Below are 21,067 nucleotides of genomic sequence, written 5' to 3'. Positions count from 1 at the left end.
GGGGGAGGAGGAAGACTATGAAGAGGGAGGAGGAGGACTATGAAAGGGAGGAGGACTATGAAGGGAGGATGAGGACTATGAGGGAGGAGCACTAAGAAGAAGGAAGAGGAGGGAAGGAAAGAAATATCAAGGTATAAGAAAACATGGAAAAATCTTTTTGTTTTGTTTTGTTTTGTGTGTGTTTGTCTGGGGATAGGGTCTCTTTATGTAGCCTTGGCTGTCCTGGTGTTCTCTACATAGACTGGTCTCAGACTCACAGATCTGCCTGCCTCTGCCTGGTCAGTGCTAGGATTAAAGGGGCATGCCTCTCTGTAACATGGAGGAATCTGAGACATATTATAAAAAGACACTGGTCTATAACAGACATTGTATGATACTTGTACATAAATTCTGGTGAAGGAGAACTATACGAACAGGGAGAAAGATCAGCAGTTCCTTGGGATGGAGAGGGGTGATTAGGTGGGGCAGAGGACTTTTAGGGAGGCAAGACCATCCTGTGTGACAGCAAGATGAAAGATATATACCATCGTGTGTTAATCTAAATTCAAGATTATACAACATCAAGGTGAACCCTAAGTCAGCATGTCAATTCAGGAGACAGGGGCAAGAGAATCTTCACAAGTTCAAGGCCACTCAGGTCTACACAGCTTCAGGAGAGCCTAGGTCACAGTCGGGCCCTGTCAGTCTAACGTAGATGGGTTATCTACACGCTTGGTTGATTCCGATGGTAAACGTGGGCTCGTCAGCTGTACCAGTCTGACAGAGGTGTGAATAGCAGGTAGCTTTCATGCAGGGGCAGAAGGTATTTGGGAGATCCTTCCGAATGGACCTTTAAGCTGTGAGCCAAGTCATTTTTTTTTTAAACCCACAAATGCAGCTGGAGAGATGAGTCTGGATTCCATTTCTCATATCAGGCAGATCACAACCACCTGTGGCTCCAGCTTCGGGGCTTCAACACCCTCTCCATGTACAACCTCTCACACACACACACATATGCATACACAAACCAGGAGGTGCAGCTCCTTCATGGGTTGGCGTCTGTTGAAATAGAGGCTAAGGTCCTCATAATGTCAGCCATCATTCTCCAATCGATTTGCACAAAGCTGAAGGCCTAGTGAGAGCCATAGCAGGGGTTTGAAGCCAATCTGTACTCTATGATGTGCTGTGTCAATGGCTGCTTATTAACTGATATTTGATGACAGGAAGGCCTCATGGGTGCTGAGTACCACAGCCAGCCACACAGCTCCGTGCAGCTCGGGAAAGATGCATCCAATGGGAGAACAGATACATCCCCGCGGCGAAGTGGAGTCAGGGAGTCAGCACTCCACGGCTGTGAGGACACACACAGACTGCTGCCCACACATCTACAGACGGGGCAGGCATTCTATCAGGAGTATTAAAAGTATGAAACGTCAGATACCTAAAGCTTTTTCAGCTTAAGGGAATGCCTTTTGAGAAAGCCCCCTTGCTTGTTTTCCTTAAAAGATTGCCTGACGCACGCCTTTAATCCCAATACTTAGGAGGCAGAGGCAGAAGTATATCTGAGCTTGAGGCTAGCCTGGGCTACAGAACTAATCGCAAGATAGCCAGGGATACACAGAGAAACCCTGTCTCAAAAAAAAAAAACAATAATAACAAAAACAAACAAACAAACAAAACCCCAAAAAGCCAAATAAACAAAACATGAAGTTTAAATCCGCTACGTTAAATATCTTGACTGCTGATAACACATTGCCATTATAACACACTGCCAATTTTACTGTCTTTGGCATTCACCGCCAAAGGTAGAGCACACATTGCTGTCTTCAGACACACCAGAAGAAGGCACTAGCTTCCATTACAGATGGTTGTGAGTCACCATGTGGTTGCTGGGAACTGAACTCGGGACCTCTGGAAGAACAAGCATTGCTCTTAACCACTGAGCCATCTCTCCAGCCCCGATTTCACAATTCTATCACAGTCGTCAGCTTTTCAAAATCACAGGCTGCATCCAAGTGGCTCGTTCTAGGCTATGTTCATTTTGATTAATTTGGAGTGCCATGTAATTCTGCTAAGACGCCTGCCGGTACACACATATGTCATTGTTAGCAAGGCGTAATCGATGCAGCCTAGAGGACTGCGTGACAGATCCTTCAGCCATGCAGTCTAACAAACACCAGGAATTGCTCCCTTTCACTGAGCGACAGCCTGAACATTTGGCAGTGCAAAAGATGGCAACCTAAGAAACATTCTAGAGGAACAGAAAGTCTGCCAAAAACAGCAGCAAAACGAGAGTGGTTTCCATCCCAGTCACACTGAGCATGTCTGCACCCCGGGTGAGGTCCTCTGAGGTTTGATGATACAAGTGCTTGTTGGAGAGACACATGACATGGTAGGGCTTACAGACAATCAAAAGTATCTTTATCAAGGTTTTGTATCACTGTAAAGGAAAGCGACTGAGTTAAGTCACTCCTCTCTGAGCTCTGGCCATGTGGGCCTGATCAGCCGCCACAGACTGACGGGTAGAATGGATAATCTCCCTCGTGCTTCAGCCCTCGAGGGAGTGCACAGCCAGGACATACCCGGTCCTGATTTCCAAGGGGTGCAGAACCTATGATTCCAGACCATGTTTGTCCTTATTATAAATGATAGAAACACGATAGAAACATTTGCTTCTCTTCTTTAAGAATTTTATCGACCCTCGCCAAACTTGAGCTTGTTTTCTGACGAAGCTGTATGCAGACAGGTCAGAAGGAGCTCTACAGAAGACCCATTCAAGGTAGAATTTTCCAGATGTAATTCAGCCTTTGACTACCGCCATTTTTAGAAGTTGATCTGGGCTCCAGGCATGAAGTCCAAAGGCTCTGAGGCAGACTCGGCTCACCCTGAGGTGTTCACGGAAGCTTGTGAGACAAAACTCACCCGACCCATCAGTACCTGCTGCTTCTGACCAGTGCGGCAGGAACCAGGGACAATCCCTGGAACAAAACTCAACAACAGATCCCTACAGGAGGACTGAGCCAGAGCGCTAATTGGGGGGGTCTTACTAAGGACAGGTAGGGGAGTCCTCTATTATCTAGAGACTGCTTCTGAACCATAACAATTTCAGGAATAATAAAAATAAAACTGGGTTATAGTTCAAAGGCTCTCAAACTGGCACTATGATCCTACAAAATAACCAGTGAGTTTCAAGTTATACGATTCTGTACCTCAGTCTTCTGGACCACTTTCAGAACAAACCACAGGGTCTTACACACAGCTACGTTTGCCATCAATAGCTACAGACAGACTCCTGCCGGTAGAAACCCAGGATATGGACTGGTGACATGGCTTGAGTTTGATCCCAGGAAAGCACGGTAGAAGAGGGGGGGAAAGGCAGTTTGCAGAGTTGTCCACTGACCTCCACACACTGGGGCATAGCGCATGCGTGTGCTCATGCACGCATGTGCAGAAAACTCTAAAGGTCGGCTTCCCATTGTCCACTTAAAACTCATATGAAATCCTTCAACTTCTAGAAAGGACTGTCCTGTAGCCAAACCCTTGCCCCAGTCCACCTAAGTGTGGACACAATCCCTCCCTCGGAGACGGAGGGTACACAGATAGCCTGAGCCTAGCACAGCTCTGGAAGCACTTTGTAAGAAGGAACAACTGAGAGTTACGTCCCGAGGTTTCAGTTCTTTATAAGCCGGAACTTTACAGCTACCTTTTTTTTTTTTTTTTGAGAATTCTATTTTATCAGCAGTTCACACTCAAATGCCATCTGTCCAGACCGTGTCAAGAGTCTCTCCAAGGGGATGGCTTACACCAGTGTCATTTGCCAGGGAAGACTCTGTCTGGCTATGACCTAGAGCCAGCTGCCTAGACACAACTGAAGTGTCTCTCTGACTGTTCCCTGTCCAGTCACCAAGGCTGATTGAATTCTTCAAACCTATCAGTTCTCTCCTTCTGGGTCACTTCTAAGCGAGCCAAAACCACCACCTGTCCTGCGGTGAGGTACACACCAGGCCCTGACTGGCTCGCCTGCCTCAGTCTGGCCCCACCCTGTCTCCTCCCACCACTGAGACTGCAGCCTGTTAAGCCCACCCTCTTAATGCAACAAGTGCAGGAGCCCCGTTGCTTTCTGGAAAGCCTGTTGGGAAGGGAATTCCCATGTTAGAGAACAATGGAGTAATGGTGTTAGGGTGGGGGTGGGGATTAGTGGTACCCTATAAACACAGCCGTTTGTTCCGTGAAAGGAAAATCTAATAGCTGTAAGTAGTTAAATTAGTGGAAACTTTCAGCCAACCAGCCTACGTAGTAGTCAACTGAAGTAGTTAACCACATCATTTGAATACTTAAATTACCTGAAGGCTGGCTTCTGGTGGAGGCTTGGTGGACAGGTGTGAACTGTAGTGTCAGAGTGGCTACAACTAGCATTCTGTATGCTATCGGATGCTCTGCCCACATCAGAACTCCATGGGCTACGGCCTAAGGAACAGCAGGCGCTATACAGTGTCCTAATCACGCCCTTCCTCCTTCACAGGCTGCATCTATACAAGCCTGGTTCTTTTTCTCTCAACCCCTGGAGGCTCTACAGCTGCCTTCCAAAATACACGGATACAAGGTTTCTCATCTTTACAAGCCACTAAAATCAGGTGCTGACACATTTACAGATGCTCACCAGGGGGTGGGAAAAGTCTCCACAGGAACAGTTTCCGCAGGAACTGTTCTACCAGAAGAAAGGGAGGGACAGTTACTGTGTGGTGAAAAAGTTGGACTCCATTCGTCTCAGAGATAATCTGCACTATCAGAGAGACAAGCTTTGTGTCTTACAACTGAACCACGCCGCCATGGAGGCAGTCAGTAAAAATGGGAGAAGCCCTGGGTTTCTCAGAAGAGAATGAAAGTAACAAAAACAAAAATAGATGAAAGTTTTGGCAACTCAGGAGAGTTCCAGCTGTTTGGCAGGTCCTGTCTTGGCTTTAAGGTCTGTGAGGCTACTAACAATCTCCAGAGAAAGACAATAAGGTAGGTGGTGGATCCCTGAAGAGGCGGCAACTGCTTCCTCACTGAGCAGACATCAGCTATCAGTCTTGGCACATTTTCCGACTAAGCCAACATTTGCCCACAGTGCCGGTCTTAGCACCGTGCTCCTTCTGCCCAGCGGGTTTAGTTAAGCAGTCCGTTTCTCCGCTGACTCTGGCTATGTCTCAGGACAGAGCTGACAAACTACAGACAAAAGCAATTGAGACACATCTAGGCCTTCCCCTCCTGGCACCTGTAGTAGTCAGTGGCTTGTCCTTCAGGGTAATTAACGGCTTTTTGCTGGCTCTGCTCTGGTGTAGAGTTGAAATGGGAATGGTTGAGTCATGAAGCTTCTCTTCAGTGATGAAATAGCAGGAGTAGAAGGTTTATGTTAGAACTGTTGATCCTGCTGGGCGGTGGTGGCGCACGCCTTTAATCCCAGAACTTGGGAGGCAGAGGCAGGCGGATTTCTGAGTTCGAGGCCAGCCTGGTCTACAGAGTGAGTTCCAGGACAACCAGGGCTACACAGAGAAACCCTGTCGGGGGGGGGGGGGGTGAACAACAACAACAAAAAACCAACAACAACAAAAAAACAAAGATAAGATCAAAATAAAAGAAAACAATTATATAAAAAGAAAAGAACTGTTGATCCACAAACTTAACTTATGAGATCTATTGAATGATATTAGAGTTAAAGAGAAAATACCTAAATACTGTCTTATTGGGGTCTTAGATATGATGATGATATTTTCAGTGTCAGCTTGCAAGCCAATCTCTTCTAAACCCACAGGAGAAAGGCCAATGACTAGCCTTGGTGTGGATGCTCTTATCCCTCCCACTTCCTCAAAGAGGCAGTGCAAGTTCAGGACCTATCGCAAAGGACTTCCTGACAAGGGTCAGAGGACCACATATCCCATAGGATAAGTTCCACAGCACTAGAAAAAGAAAGCACGGAGCTTAGTGTGCCTGGCCAGCAGGCACTGCGTCTGCAGTCCCCTCAGTCTAGGAGGCTGCCTGGGAACTGTGTGGTCTACACCTGCCCCACCCACCTCATTTCCTGTAGAAGGCAGCCTCACCTGTAGCTTTCCCGGTCACAGCTACTCTTAGCTTTCGGTGGGCACCCAATAATGTAAACGTTAGACAGTCTAGACCCTACCGTGAGCTAACCCTGGAAGAAGGCAAAGTGTAGGAACAGAATTGGAGGAACGGGGACATAAAAGTAGTTCAGGTTAGTTCGGGCTGTCGGCCAGGCACGGTGTGGCTCGCTCCTATAGCCACTGCTCCTTCAGCTGCTGCAGAGGAGGGGTATACATGTGAGACCTGCCTGGGCTATACTGCGACTTCAAGGGCAGACAGGCAACTCACTGAGAGCCCGTCCCTTACATAGGAAAGGCAGACAGCTCAGGGGCAGTGTGCTTGGTGGGCATGCATGAGATCCCGGGCACAACGTCAGTCCTGGGAAGGAAAAGTGGAACTGACAGTGGCTAGAAAGAGGTCACTGTTAATATCATGCAGCCGGTGACTGTCCCTTCAGCCTAGTCCCGAATCTGGATAATTACATGCTCTGCTCAGGAATCTACAAAAAAAAACTATTTATCCCACCAGGAGGTAGACTTGCAATGGGTATTTTTTTTGAGGCTGATGGCTGGTAGCTTTTTCCTTCTTTTAAGTATTATTTATTTATTGTTTGTTTGTTTGTTAGTGCTCTGCCTGAATGACAGAAGAGGGCGTCCGCTCTCATTACAAATGGTTGCAAGCCACCATGTGCTGGCTAGGAATTAAAGACGGGACCTTAGGAAGAACACAAGTCAGTGCTCTTAGCCACTGAGCCATCTCTCCAGCCGTTTCCCCCCTCAGAATTTCTGACTGAAATGCCAACTAATTTCATGTTATGGCCTTCAGATCTCCTTAAGGGGTTTCCGGTTCCGAAGAACTGAGCAAAGAGAGAGAGGAAAATGGTGGCAGTTCACCTGTTCTCAGAGATCGTTTCTATTCCCAGCGTCTACTTTCTGAAGGTTCTGCACTCCCTCCCTTTGAATACTACTTCATGTGATCCTTCTCTAAGGACAGAAAAGGCAGCACTGAAAGATTATGGCCCAAAGGACCCGTTTCTACCTTTGTCTTTCTCACCATAATATGCCTGTCTGTATATCACTAATACTTCCTTAATGCTCATGAACTGAGAGATAGACCGGAGTCAACTGGAACAACACGGAAAATCTTAAGAGGCAGTAGCAGTGTCACAGCTATTAAATTATCACTTCATTCTCTTTAATGATTTATTTTTATGTATATCAGTGCCTGTCTGCATGCATGTAAATGTACCATGTGTGTGCAGTATGTAAGGACTGTGTCAGATCCTGTAGAACTGTAGGAACAGAGAGTTGTACCTGTATGTGGGTGCTGGGAATTGAACCTGGGCCCTCTGCAAGAGTGGCAAGGGCCTTTAATAGCTGAGCTATCTCTCCAGTGCTATGTCTATGAATTTAGTAAAAAATCGCTGTCAAGCACACTCCGGTAACATGTGTGTGTGTGTGTGTGTGTGTGTGTGTGTGTGTGTGTGTGTGTGTGTGTATGTATATACCCAATGATTTAAACATGCCACTGACCTGTATTTATCCCTAGCAACCCCAAAACATTTTATACTCCTAACATGTAAGAAAATGCACCATGCCAAAGGACCTTGCACCTTATATTGAGTTTCTCAAGAATGCAAACGCGGAATTCTGATCCCATCCTATCATTCAGTGTAACTATAGCCAGACCCTGTTCTGGTATTATGGGAGTCAACTACGTAGACAAAAGTCTCTCCCCACAGGAACATTGAACTCACTGAGTCTAGAGTATTCTGGTTGAAGCTAACTGACAAAAAGCATTAAGATCTCTTCTGCATCTGCCACCCGTTTATGCCACATTTACTAGGAAAATCGTAATATTCTCACCCAGGCATAGCTGATCTCTGACCCACTGCTAAACAGAGAACGCCGAAGGTAAAAGTCTTACCACTAACAAATATGTAGATTGCAGACTCCATTTTCTTTTTCTTCGAAGTAGATTTGGGGAGGTATCTACAGGCATAGAGGCCCGTGTGGTTGGCCTGCGCCATGTTCAAGGTCAGGGTGCTGCAGAACTGTCTGTCATTCCTCCCGCAGGCAGATGCGGGAGTGATGCTCAGCCTCTGGTCCTCCCGGCTCACTGTCTCGGGCAGAGACCACGAGTGGGCTGCCTCCCCTCTGTAAGCAGGCGAGAAAAGAAAGCGCAGTCAAGGCTGAGGCCAGCCTCGGCACCAGCTCTGACACATTTGGTTTCTCAGGAAGCCTTATTCTGGCCTGGAGAGATGGCTCAGCGGTCAAGAGCACTGACTGCTCTTCCAGAGGACCTGAGTTCAATTCCCAGCAACCACATGGTGATTCACAACCAACCGTAATAGGATCCAATGTCCTCTTCTGGTGTGTCTGTAAACAGCGGCCATGTGATAAATAAATAAATCTTTAAAAAAGAAAAAGGAAGCCTTATTCTGAGGCCTCCTCTTGAGTATCCATCTGAAGGAGCTTTGGGACCATGGTTGCATGAAGATGTGATGACGTCTGGCCATTGTTCCTTCAGGGTGAGCGATGATGCTCGCCCCTCCATGGGATAAATTCTCTTAATCCTGGGGGCCACTGAGGCTGCCCCCCCCTTCTACGCTGAGAGGTGACCTCTCTGTCAGGGTGGGAGTTTGATTTGGGAGCGTAGATTATTACACCCATACCCACACTGTCACCCACCTGCACTTGAGAAAGAGAGTCTGGCCGGCTTGCATGACGTGCTGGGTGCCTTTTAAACTCAGTTCAGGTCCTTTTAACTTCGACCCTGAACCATATCCTATAAAACAAACAAACAAACAAACAATTTAAAATGTGTCATCTGTAAATGGCTTAGCGCCTCTTCTAAAAAATGATTTTTTTCCTTTAGTTTTGTCACATATGCAAAAGGATACACTGGCTACAAGCTTCTCTTTGTCTTTTTGTGCCTTTCTTTGTTTCCTGGAGACAGGGTTTTGCTAACTAGCCCAGGCTGGCCTGGAATTCATGACAAACCTCTTACCTGAACCTCTGTAGTGGTTTGAATAGGTAGGAATGGCCTGCATAGAATTCATGTGTTTGAATATGCTTGGTCCAGGGAGTGGCACTATTAGGAGGTGTGGCCTATTGGAGTAGGTGTGGTCTTGTTGGAATAGGTGTGTCACTTTGTGGGTGGGCTTGAGACCCTCTTCCTAGCTCCCTTGGAGACAGTCTTAGATCAAGCTGTAGAACTCTCAGCATCTCCAGCACCGTGTCTGCCTGCACACCGCCATGTTTCCCCGCCATGACGATAATGGACTGAATCTCTGAACCTGTGAGCCAGCCCCAATTAAATGGTGTCCCTTGTAAGAGTTGCCTTGGTCATGGTGTCCCTTCACAGCAATGGAAACCCTAACTAAGGCAACCTCCCAAATGCTAGGGTTGCAAACGTGAGCCACCCAGTTGTGGCTTTCAGATGTCACTCATTCGATAGCTGGGCAATATCTGGGGTCAGCCACTGAGTCATTTTTCTTTCTAAACTTGTTTCTTCCTTTGGAAAACTAATTTTAGAGTCAAAGTCAGTTTTAGAAGCTGCTTGTCTCACCCTGCATAATCTGAGCCTTGTCTTGCATAATCTGAGTCTTACATAATCCTTCTATGGTAATGGCATAAAAATGACTTAATCTCTCGCATCAGACAAGCCCACTTCAGATCACTGTGCCTCAATAAAATAAGGCACATGAACCTGGCTTATGATGTATGTATCCTCATACAATGTGATAATGACATCCACCCCAGGGATTATGTGAGCCTGGGTATCTCTGTGTCTCTCTGTCATCTCTGTCTCTTTCTTTCTTCTCTATGAGATGGACTGGATACTCTTGGATATCTGACTCCCATTTGGACTCTCCAGGTCACAAGACTCTGAGCTATGGTTTAGAGGTCGAGCCTCTCCCAGCCTTCAGCGTGGCCTCTAAGGGGCTAGAGCTCTGTCTGTCTTCAATTCCTCCCCCTCCTTCTTATTCATGACAGCTGTAGAGAGCAAGGTTGGGGGTCAGGGATAGTGGTCCCTAGGACAGAAAAGGAATCGAGAAGGAAGAAGTTTGGGGGCGGGGAAGTTAGATATGTTTGTCACCAAGTTTAGAGAATATTTATTACTTGAGAATGGGTTTTTATGGTAGCAGTTAAGGGAGAAATGTGAAGTACTCCATATTCTCTTGTCAGGTCTCAGATCCATGAGGTGAGATCTTGGTGTCAAATGCCAGGGCCACCACGCCTGACTGTGTTCACTAGTGTTTCTCTTCATCGTTAAGAACTCTGTAGCCCAGAGGTAGCTACTTTTCTCTCTTTCTAACTGGGCAGGGGGCGCAGGGTCAGAGCTACGTTGTACAAGAGGCTGACTCAGCACCTACCCCGTGGCAGGTGGTCCCCAGCATGGAGGCTGTTAGAAGATATTCTGTTGCAAATATAATTTCCAGGGAAGATACTAACTGAATGTTATATTTTCTAACTGCTGCTGGTGGCAAAAATTAATATTTTAGAAGGTAACTTTGATTGGTAAGAGTTACTGGTATCAAATTATTCATAGATGAAGTGACAGACCACTAATGACTTTAAATAAATGAAAAGCAGTTTCATATAGTGATGTGTTTTGTGATGTGGTGGCATGGTGCAGCAGGAGGGGGCTCCTTAGTGGCCTCATGTTGAGGCTTTGCTCCCCCAGCCCCGGTCCCAGTCATGTGACGGGTCTAGTATAAAGTGAAGTGTATTTGGGGCATGGGGGGGGGGGGATTGTAAAGGAAGTGGAGGCAGAGAAGGGAAGAGGACAGAGAAGAACAGAAAGAGAGAGGAGAGAGAAAGAAGGGAAGAGGCCCGCCGGGAACATGTGAACAGAGGGAGAGAGGAGGGGAGAGGAGGGGGGGAGAGAAGGAGAGGAGAGGGGTAGACAAAGGGAGGGAGAGGAAGAGAGGCCAGAGAGAAGACAGAGACAGAGAGAGGGGAGGAGTTGGGGGGAGGCAACTCTGGAGCCAGGCTCTTAACTGGCTGTTGCTAGGTAACTGTTGGGCGGAGCCTAGAAGAGCTGCTAACATATAGACCTAGTTACTCTGCCGCCCCCAAGCCACATAAAAGTCAACCCGCTCACTTCCGTAGGAACAAATTTTGTATTTTATTCATCTTCTTTGAGTTTCCTGGTGCGATGACCGCCGCTCCCCCCCCCCCCCCCAGAACAGTAGGTTTTCCTAAAGCCCCAGCTAATGGTTGGTAACACCCACCCACCCAGCCCCCCCCCAAAAAAAAACAAAAACAAAAAAAGAAAAAAAAAAAAAAACTTCTGGGCCAGAATTGTTTCTGCCCATCTTGAGTCATGGAACTTTGTGGTTTAATTGAGCAATTGTCTCGGTGCTGGCAAGGACCCAGCTGGGCTTCCTGCGGGAAATTGTGACTTCACTTGTATCACCTGCACTTAGGTAGATTTATTTGATAGCTTTCCCTGAAAGAGAGGTCATGGGAAAGAAACCTCCATTTTTCACACCTTGGGGTTTTACTAGTTGTATTAATCCTTTGATTAATATTCAATTTGTATTCAATTTTGAGGATAACTTAGAATGGCTAAATGTCTCGATTCTTGTCAAGGGAACCTTGACACTTCAAGGCACATGCTTGCCAGCTAGGTAGCGCCATTAAGAAGATCTCTTAAGGAACAAACCCTCCAGTATACCCTCTGCGATTCTGCCTTCTCACTGGGGCACGACCCAAGCGAGTGATTAGACACTCTGGAGGAAAGCGGGGTTCCTTGGAAAACTTGGAATGGAAATGCTAAGAAAATTAATTTTCACTCTGTGGTTTATCATGAACATCAAGTGAGGTCTACATTTGGAATAAAGAAGTTGGGTAACCCAGCCGGTTCAGAAAAGGAGAGCTAGAGAGGTGGCCCAGTGGTTAGAGCACTGGCTGTTCTTGTAGAGGACCCAGGTTCGATTCTTAGCACCTACATGGTGGTTCACAATCATCTGTAGCTCCAATTCCAGGGGATCCGGCACCCTCTTCTGGTACCCATGTGGTGCCCAGGCATACATGCAAACAAAACACCCATATACATAATAAAAAAAATACTTTAAAAAAGGAAAAAGTATAAGGATATGATATTTCTAAGTTGCTGAATATTTTAATACCATTCTTCAGTGACTAGGAAAGTAGGCTCACATAAGGATTAGCAGGAAGCCGCTAAGATGGTACCTGTCTATATCCCCAGAATTTAGGAAGCTGAAGCAGGAGGGTTGTGAGTTTAAATCCAGTCCAGCCTGGGCCAGTGAAGACCCCCCTCTCAAGAAACCAACAATTACAGTTTAACAGAAAACTAATAAGGAAATTTTTTTTTCTCTAAAGCTTCTAGAAAACAGTACTAGTCCTTAAAACGTTTACATAAGGCAGTTAACTGTCCATGTCTGAGTAATACAGGCTCAGGCACTGACATCTGAGCATCTGCTGCCCATCAGACACTTCCTGTGACATTAACAACACCTCCAGCAGATACATCCCTGCTCAGCGGCTCCCTCAGTAGCACAGAGCTGGGCTGCCCGGTTGGATAATAAATCCACAGGCTGGTCCACTTTCAAGGGCGGAGCACCCTGTGTTACTGATTCCCACTATAAAGAGCTTGGGTGGGTGTCAGAACTTTCCACTGTTTACCACAGTAGCCTTGACATCTGATTTAAAGAAATATTTTTTTAATCCTTTGTCATCAAAGCCAACTGTGAGGTGAGAAACAGAAATATTTTTCCATCAGGAAAAGCATTATTTAACATAACAATGGAAAATTTCAATGCAGACTAGGAAAATGGGCTTAGCTATATATTATTATAACCATAATATATAATATAATATAATATAATATATACGATATGACATATGACGTATGACATATGACATATATAATATAATATAATATATAATGTATAATATATAATATACAATATATAATATAATAAATACAGCATGCATTATATAATGATATGTAATATTATTGTTATATATTGTGTATATTATATGTTATACACTATATAATATATTATATTATATGGTATATTATATATATGTTAATTATGGTAGACTACTGTAGCTAATAGTACTAAAAATGCCAGCCTGTTGAGCTTGGCACAGTGGTGTACATCTTTAATCCCAATGTTTGGGAGGCAAAAGCAAATGGATTTCTATGAGTCTGAGGGCAGTCTAGTCTATATAGTGACACCCTTTCTCAACAAAACAAAACAAAACAAAACCCCCAAATAAAAACCATCGGTGAATTTGTCCTTATTAAACACTGGCAGTTTGCGCTGACCTTTTCTGCATATGTTCCTTATTTCTCTGCCCTGTATCTCCCTTCCTATCTGCGAAAGGTCGGGGAAACACTTTCCACCCTGCCCTTCATTTCACTGTGCAAAATGGAACGCATCTTTGACTTCAGCAGGAAGAGTGAGTCAATTTCTAGCAACGCATGGCTTTATGGTGAAACCAAATCCAAGATCAAATGGATGATTCTCCCTCAAAAGTTCTTCAAGGCTGTGTGATGGATTTAAAAGAATGAACTCCCGCAGAGGTTACCAGGGACCAAACGGCAGCCTTGCAAGTGTCTAAGAGGCAGACGAGAAACTATGACTCGGTGGATACCAACACTTGTCGCTCTTGCAGAGGACCAGGATTTGGGGCTCAGCACCCACACCAGGGGGTTCAAGATCAACTGTTGACTCCAGTTCAAGGCTTTGACCTCCAAGGGCACCTGAGCCCACACGGCACAGAGGCAAAGACACAGGCACGACACACAGAGGAAACCTTTCAACAAGACACCATGTAGCCTAAAGATGTCTTCAGAAAACCGATCCTCATAGTGACCTAAATAACCAAGGCCTGTGCTCGTTAAACCTCGTTAAACACAGCTTGATGACAAGTTACTCAGCCTCCCTTACAAAATGGTAGCATGACCTCCCCCCCCCTTATACAGATTATTCTCTTTAAGGGAGACGCTTTAGTCCACAATGGATTACCACAGTGGGGACACAGGCCTAGCAATGGCATGTTCTGCTGTACCCATAGTCTATGGTGTTCACACAATAGGGAATTTGTCGAAAATGCATTTTTTTTTTAGAATGTATTCTTGTCATTAAGCAACAGCTATGTTCATCATGAATCACCCATTCTTCTTTGATTCAGTGTCACCCACTACTTCCCTTCCTGGCTCTGATCCTAACTAGTCCAGTGTGGCCAGGAGCAAGCCACTTCTGCATCAGCAAAGGAGGGACTCACTTGAACAGGTTCTTCCAGCCTCTGACCTCTGTGACCTTTGACTCTGAGGTCACAGCTGTCGATAACAAATTAGAAACCCCATGTTTAGGCTGGGCAGGGTGGCGCACAGCTTTAATCCCGGCACTTGGCGGGAGAGGCAGGTGGATCTCTGAGTTTTCAGGCTAGCCTGGTCGACATACTGAGAGTTCCAGACCAGTCACAGCTACACAGTGAGACCCTGTCTAAATTATTCTCACCACCATCATCATCACATGCTGAAAATATTTATGTGTAACAAAAAGGCAGATAGCTCAACTTGGAAAATTCACAATGGATCTGAACAGGCATTTCCCCAAAGAAAATTTGAGAAGATGACGAATGTCATTAGCCAGCAAGAAAACAAAAAGCCAAAGTATATCACTCTACTAAACTGCCAGGGCAGCGGAAGTCCAAAGACTTCCAAAGTTGATGCCTAGCATTGTCACATAAGCAGGTAGAGAAATTAGAAGCTGAGTCACTGCTGATAGGATTTAAAAAAACAATACAAAAAAAAAACCCGGAGCCACCATGGAAAACAGTATAGTAGCCACCCAAAAGTCCAAAAACTAAGTTAACCGTGGGCTAAAAGGAGTTTTCCAGCAATTACTCTCCTAAATACTTAAAGAACTGAAAATACACAGCCACATACAAACTCAGACATAAGAGCACATGCTGCTCTTGCAGAAGATCCAAGCTTTTTAGGGGGCTCACAACCACCTGTACCCCCAGTTCCAGAGGGTCTGACACCTTTTATCTCCTTGGGAACCTACACTCAAACACACACACACACACACATGCACACACATATACATATGCACATAAACATGCACACACACATACATGTACACATGCATGTACATGCAAGCACACATGCATGCACACATACACACTTGCACATACACATATTTCAAAAGAAAATACATTTTAAAAACAAACAGCAGAGGGGGATGTGCTGGCACACACCTGTATTACCAGTGCGTTCCTGACGGAGACAGCCCCCAGATCTCCAGGAGTTATATTTGGGGTTCACCTTCAATTTTTAGAAGGCTGATTTTAGAGAAACTGCTTACCCTTCATCTAGTAACATCACTATTTACGTACAAGTTTTACACCATACCGTGGGAACCCCATCCTCACATCTACTCCATCACAACGCTGCCAATTTGCTGTTCATTTGCATATTTTAAGGGGAATTTCTAACCAAGCTGAGTCACACTAACAGTTCAGTTGTAGACAGAAATCTCTTAAGAAAACAACTACTGTTTCATTTGATATTAAATGTTTTGTCTGTTTCTGTCAGGCGTGGTAGCACACACCTTCAATCCCAGCACTCCACAGGAAGAAGCAGGTGGATCCCTGTGAGTTTGGGGCAGGCTTATTTTATACAGCGAGATCCCGGCCGACCAGCCAGGGCTGCATGGTACAACCTTGTCTCAAACGAAACAAACAAAAACAAACAAACAAAAGCCTGAATTCTAATTAATTGGTTTCAAACTCAAAAGCTTTGTAGATATATTTATTTCAGATGTGAAACATCTGTTTTCCATTTTACATACTGTGTTTCCAATAGAACATAATCCTACATGATAAATGGCCTCTTTATCTAAATATAATTCAAATATCATGTTTCCAAAAATTGAGCTAAAGGCAATGAACCATTTCTCAAGGTTACGTGAGGTCAATTAAACACAATTCATAATAAAAGATGGCTTCTCCCTTCAAGATGGAGCTTATTAAGAATCCGGAACCTGTGTGACTGGTGTGGGTGGGGAATGTGTGTGTGTGGGGGGGTGGGTGGGGGGGGTTGGAGTGAATATGGGGACAGATGTAAATGTCTAGAAGCTACTGAAATTTGTATTTGAGAGGTGAACTCCAAACTCTGGAATTTAATAGATGAAATCTAAGTCTTAATCTCACCTTATAGCTCTACTCTGGTGTTTACAGGTCCTGTGAAACTGTAACTGAAAACTGTTAACAGTTCTAGTTACTGGGTGGTGACCATTGAGTGAGCCTTCCCAACCCATTACCGAGAAGACAGAGACAGGCTACAGGGATACCTGCAGACACGAAACATGGAGAATAAGTAAGTCCCAACTGTGAACCCAAAATACTGAGTCTTTCCTTCCAAACTGACTTTATTTATATCTATTTGTTTTTGGTGCTGGGGTGAAACTCAAGGTCTCCTTGCATGCAAAGGACTGGCTCTATCATTAGCTATCACCCAGGCCCTGTTCGTTTCAATCAAGGCTTGACATCAAGGACAAAGTTAAGGAAATGCTCGTAGGAGTACATAGAGGCTGTGTGCTTGCTGAGACCGCTCTGTTTAAACTGTCGGCCCGAGGAGAAACGGGGGTGGGGTGGGATGGGGGGGAGGGAGGGGGGACGGTGGTGTTTAATTACTCTCTTCATTCAGTTTAGAGGAAGGGAAAGCCCCTCCCTAGCTGGGATTCCCAAATTGAAGGCGGTTTAGGAGAAGCAGGAAGCTGAGATTCAGTGCTGACTAACCCTTATGGAGTCCCGATGACTCATGACTTTAAACCGGGCACTCTCCATACAGAGCATCTTAGATTCAGGGTAGCTGCCGTACTGACAGCTCTTCAGGGTCCAGAGGACCCTGAATGTCTACAAAGCTGCTGACCAGAAGGCAAAAAAAAATGTAATTTGTATAAAGTTTTGAATCCCAGTAACTTGCTGCTCATCTTAAAGTCCTATGTTAAACTTACCTCACTAAACCCACGGGGAAAATTCACTAGTTTCTGGCAAGCTTTTGCTCCTTCTAGGTAAATCCTCAAATATGACCACTAGACTTTTTGTATTTATAGAAACTTAAAATAGCCATATATCATTTGTGTCTTGAAACTCTGTGCCACAAATCAATTCAAGAAGTTATCTAAGGAGGCCAGGGAGACAGCTGGGTGGGTAAATGCACGTGCTTACACCAATCTGATAAATCGCCCGCATTTTAGGTGGGATTAAAGGTGGTGCATGCCTTTAATCCCAGCACTTGGGAGGCAGAGGCAGGCAGATATCTAAGTTTGAGACTAGGCTGGTCTACAGAGTGAGTTCTAGGACAGCCAGGGCTATACAGAGAAACCCTGTCTCGGAAAAAAAAAAAAAACAAAGAAAGAAACACACACACACACACACACACACACAAACCCCCAAAAAACAAATCTGATAAATCGAGTTCACCCCCTGGAACCCTGGTGAGAGGAGAAATATGTCCCCAAAGTTTTCCTTTGACCTCCACATCCATACTTACATGTATGAGCACACATGCACATATGTAGTCATCACATTTAAAGAAGTTATTTAAAAGTGTAATGCAAACATACCACAGCACACATATAGAGAATTATATTTACACCAAACAGGTAGCACAAGAAGTTAATATTATTTTTTCAATATTTTTTTTCCTTCTACCCTGACTTTTGACTTATATCCACACATACATTTGCATGCATTTGTGTGTGTATTTGTGTGTGTGTGTGTGTGTGTTGGGGATAGAAGCTATCTACGGTCCTGGTTGATGATGCTGGTTAAACACTCCACCATCAAGTTATTCGTATGTCCCCACAATTCACATTGTAGTTGCCAGTGAGTCAAAGTCATCTGTAGGTACTTGGATAAGATGGTCACAGCGCAAGGACATTAGGTGACGTGGCAGTGTTTACAGTGGTCTGGTCCAGTCTCACTCACTCCATCCACAGGTTGGTGAACGTACTCATCTCCCCTACATCTTTATAAAATGTCTACCAAGAGAAAAAAAATCCCCCAGCCTCATCACATTCTGACTGCTGATGCGTAAGAACGGGGTGGATCTGCAGTGAGTCCTGGAGCTTTTTTATTTTTTTAAACCAGACACTGGCTGCTCTGAGGGTCACAGGTTAGCCCCCATCCATCATTATCCCTGTCACCAGCTACCATCAGGAGCCTACCCCTCCAGTGACCTATAGCTGCATTCAGCTTCTTTTCATGTGACGTCAGAATTAATTGGATTGACAGGGGGGGAAATGACACTCTGACCAAGTGGATGCCTTTCCACCAGATGTTCTCCTCCCACGAACTCTTCTTTAATTGAATGAAACTGATCTCCAGAGTCTACCCATGTGTCATTTCATCTTATGGTTGGTTCCATTCACAGAAGGTTCAAAGTCTGGTTAAACAGGACATGAAACATGGCTTGTATTTAGTGGTGAAACCCATCAGACCTTCATCTAGTTGTACAAAGGGGCCGGGAACAGAGACAAATGCTCCCTAAAAACGCATGGGGTTGATTTGATCTTAGATCTATCTCAGTTTTCCTTGTCAGCAGCAGGAAGTCTGCACCATTCGGGAAACCCCCCACCAGCTTACATTCTTCCCCAGTGTCACAGCTCAGAGCATGAGAAGCTGAGCCCTGATGTCACATCATACAGAACAGATTGCAGTCGCTGTGGAGTGCTGTGCTGTTGTTCAAGGTGAAAGCCTCGCATCACTCCAGGTGAGAACTAGTGCATTTCTCATAAAATTAACACCACAGTAGCCGGAGATGGCTCACTGGTGCTGTTGCCACAAACGTATAATATTTATGAAATGAACATATGTGAACATATATGAAGTATGTACAATGATTTGGTCAGCTGATGCATCCTGCAGGTTCCATTGAGAATCATGGTTTCTATATAATGGTCCAGAATCAGTAACAGAATGCTGTGGGTGGCAGAGGATGCTGGGTAGGATTGCATTGTTAGGCATGTGTAATTATCCTAATTTGCCTGAGTTGTCCTACATATTAGAAGGACAGTGGTCAGCTGGATAGAATTATAAATCCCAGCTTGGCTAAAGGTGTCCTCCATATCCTCTGTAAGCAACCAGTTACTAGGCTGAAAGCAGAGAATGGTACTTATGGTACCCAGTCTCTTCTCTTTCACGGTACCCAGTCTCTTCTCTTCCTTACTGTTCAATGCCAAAATCTCAACCATACGTAGAACATGACAACAGTTGAGCTGGAGCGATGGCTCAGGGGCCTAGTGCACTGGCTGCTCTTCCAGAGGACCAGGTTTAGTTCCCAGCAACCGCATGGTGGCTCACAACCGTGTATTAACTCCAGTGCCAGGGGATCAGACGCCCTCTTGTGGTCTCAGAGGGCACTGCACCCATATGGTGCACATATATTCAGGCACTACACCTATACACATACAATTTTTAAAAATCGCCAAAGCACATTTTGTGCAAGTTTTAATTCCGAATCTAAATGAATGCCTCTTTGTGTAATAAAAATGAAGATCTACTGATGTGCATGCATGTGTGATGTACTGAGCTATTATTCATGCAACAGAAAGCCAGAAAAAAAAAAAAAACATTAAGTAAAACCAACACAAGGTTTCATTTATTTTCTTCAACAGTTCTACCTTTATAATCTAGAGTCCTTTGGAGTTGACTCTCTACACAGGAGATGTTTTAAATCCATTCATTAAACTGAGACAATCTCTGTCTCTGTAACCAATATTATATATACAAGGTCTTTTCCCTTTAACATGTAAGTGGCCAAGGGTGGTAATAAAGTGGTCTATCGTAAGAGGTGTTAAAAGCTTCTAAAGTTTCTAAGCCTCATTGTTTCTTTTTCTGTTTTCATATGGATATGTTTGCCATGAATGGGTGTGTATGTGCCTGTTTATATATGGGGGGGGGAGAACGTATGTGGGTATGCCTATATGTGGGTTCATGTGTAGATGGTGACCCAAGGCTGATGCCCAGAATCATCCTCAGTTGCCATTATTACTCATTGGGGTGAGTTCTCTCAATCAAACACAGGCTCGCCCATATGGCCAGTCCTTCTAACTAGCTTGCTCTGGGGATCTCCTGTTTCTATTACGGGTCCGTCACCATGCTTGCCTGCCATTTGTGTGAGTTCTAGGGACCCAAATTGTGTGACCCTTAAGTTTGCACAGCAAGCACACTAGCCACAGAGATATGTCTCCAAATATACATGCATATATTAAAAAAATTAACATAGTCTCCCTATGATGGGCAGGCTGGCCTAGAACTCACTATGTTACCCAGTGGGAGTGGGACTGCCTTCCCGCCTCCACATCCTGAGGCCTGAGGTTACAAGCTGAGTAGCATCATGTCAGCTAAGGCCAGTGAACATATCTGAACACATACAGAGTTGGGTAAGGAGTAGATAATACGGTGTTCTCTTTGTATTTTGTTAATGTGTGTGTGTGTGTGTGTGTGTGTGTGTATGTGTGTGTGTTTACACATGGCACAGTGTGTGTGTGTGTGTGTGTGTGTAGGCCATAGGACTCCTTGTAGGAGTTGGATCTCTTTCTCCACTACACGGGTGCCAGGGATTGAACTCGGGTAGTCAGGCTTGGCAGCAAGCATCTCTATCCACTCACACCATCTCACTGGCCCCTGATTACTTTCTCAAAAGCCCTTATAACTTAACATGGACAACAACTAAGCTAATATATATTGTACTATTGGGGCCAAACCAGCACCCTTGTGAGGCACACACACATCTTAGGCAAGTGTTTTACTGCTGGCCTCACCTCCAGTTCAACAATTATTTCCTTTTTAAATTCGCTTGCCTCTTAAAACTCTACCTTCCTTGACCTCTTCGCTGACAGGAGAAAACTTGGTTTCACCTTCTTCAATTCTCAGATGTTTTTAGTCTGGGGTCTGCCTTGCTACCAGAAAAGAGTCATAAGTAAACATTAAAGTCACGTTATGGTTTC

General features: G+C 44.9%; 1 protein-coding gene across 1 annotated transcript in view; it reads right to left on the bottom strand.

Moving 5' to 3' along the window:
* Positions 1 to 21,067, bottom strand: part of Flt1 (fms related receptor tyrosine kinase 1) — a 173,075-nt gene that overhangs the window by 137,086 nt on the left and 14,922 nt on the right. Inside the window, exons 2-3 of the mRNA XM_052167989.1 lie at positions 8,751 to 8,847; positions 7,987 to 8,216 (exon numbers count right to left, since the gene is read on the bottom strand). Coding sequence (XP_052023949.1) covers positions 7,987 to 8,216; positions 8,751 to 8,847 — 327 coding nt within the window. The remainder of the gene's footprint in view (positions 1 to 7,986; positions 8,217 to 8,750; positions 8,848 to 21,067) is intronic.

The sequence above is a fragment of the Apodemus sylvaticus genome, chromosome 22 (genome assembly GCF_947179515.1).
Source record: "Apodemus sylvaticus chromosome 22, mApoSyl1.1, whole genome shotgun sequence".
Classification (NCBI taxonomy): domain Eukaryota; kingdom Metazoa; phylum Chordata; class Mammalia; order Rodentia; family Muridae; genus Apodemus; species Apodemus sylvaticus.
This window is presented reverse-complemented; position numbering and strand designations above follow the sequence as displayed.